Here is a 1,016-nt window from a genome sequence, read left to right on the forward strand (position 1 = left end):
CCCCGGAGCTGTGTGAGGCACGTTTTATTATGGATGGATGCGCTTTATTGGACTTCTTTTGGACTGTTGAACAATAACACCCATTCAATGCCATTATAAAGCTTGGAAGAGCTAGGACATGTTTTAATATAACTCTGATTGGATTCGTCTGAAAGAAGAAAGTCATATTCACCTAGGATGGCTTGAGGGTAAGTAAATCATGGGCTAATTTTTATTTTTGGGTGAACTAACCATTTAAGCATGTAGTTTTGAAAACCTCTTTCTCTTTCTCCAGCGGTATGGCTTCTGTAAGTCCACCAAGGTCGGAAATGAGGAACCAATAGTGGAATGTGAGATTTATGAAGCTCAGGTATACATCTCAATAACACACTCTTAAATTGGACCAGTACGACCCAGTTATTTTATTCTGTCTAGCTATAAAATGCCTTTGCTCTATTTGTTTCCAGAACGTAACTCATCCAATGAAACACCCTGCTCAGACAAGAAGAGACTGTAAATTTCATGGTCCCCCACCAGGACATCGTCCAGGACATGTTCACCCTCATCACCCAGGACATGAAGGCCATGACCACAAGGACAAATTTCCTGGTCATAGGGGACATCCAGAACACACAGGCCATGACCACAAGGACAAAACACCAGACCAAAGGGGGCATCCAGAACACGCAGGCCTTGACCACAAAGACAAAAAACATGATCACAGTGGCCACCCGGAACATCCACACCTCTGTCCAAAAGGCCCTTCAGGAGTGCCAGAATCAGTGCCTGAGGGCCGCCATCAGTTTCCATGCCATGGCTTTGTAAAAATACCCCCCTCTATTTATCCAATCTGCCCCTTCCCTCCACCACGTCTCTGCAGAGGCCCTCCAGACTTTATACGTCCTCGTCCTCCTCCTCAGTAACTAACACTAAAATATATGGAGGAACATTCAGATTTCATCCCATGTTGCAGGGTTTGAAAGAGTAAACATTAAAAACTCCAGAATGTTCAGTCCAATAAATATTCTTTACTGACA

The 1,016-nt window shown here is 43.9% G+C and overlaps 1 protein-coding gene across 1 annotated transcript in view; it reads left to right on the top strand.

Annotated features, from left to right (window-relative positions):
* ahsg1 (alpha-2-HS-glycoprotein 1) overlaps window positions 1-1,016 on the top strand; it is a 5,157-nt gene extending 4,141 nt beyond the window's left edge. The window contains exons 6-7 of the mRNA XM_016276508.1: window positions 275-349; window positions 447-1,016. Coding sequence (XP_016131994.1) covers window positions 275-349; window positions 447-902 — 531 coding nt within the window. The 3' untranslated portion in view covers window positions 903-1,016. The remainder of the gene's footprint in view (window positions 1-274; window positions 350-446) is intronic.

The sequence above is a fragment of the Sinocyclocheilus grahami genome, unplaced genomic scaffold, assembly GCF_001515645.1.
Source record: "Sinocyclocheilus grahami isolate Dianchi unplaced genomic scaffold, SAMN03320097.WGS_v1.1 scaffold103.1, whole genome shotgun sequence".
Taxonomy (NCBI): Eukaryota; Metazoa; Chordata; class Actinopteri; order Cypriniformes; family Cyprinidae; genus Sinocyclocheilus; species Sinocyclocheilus grahami.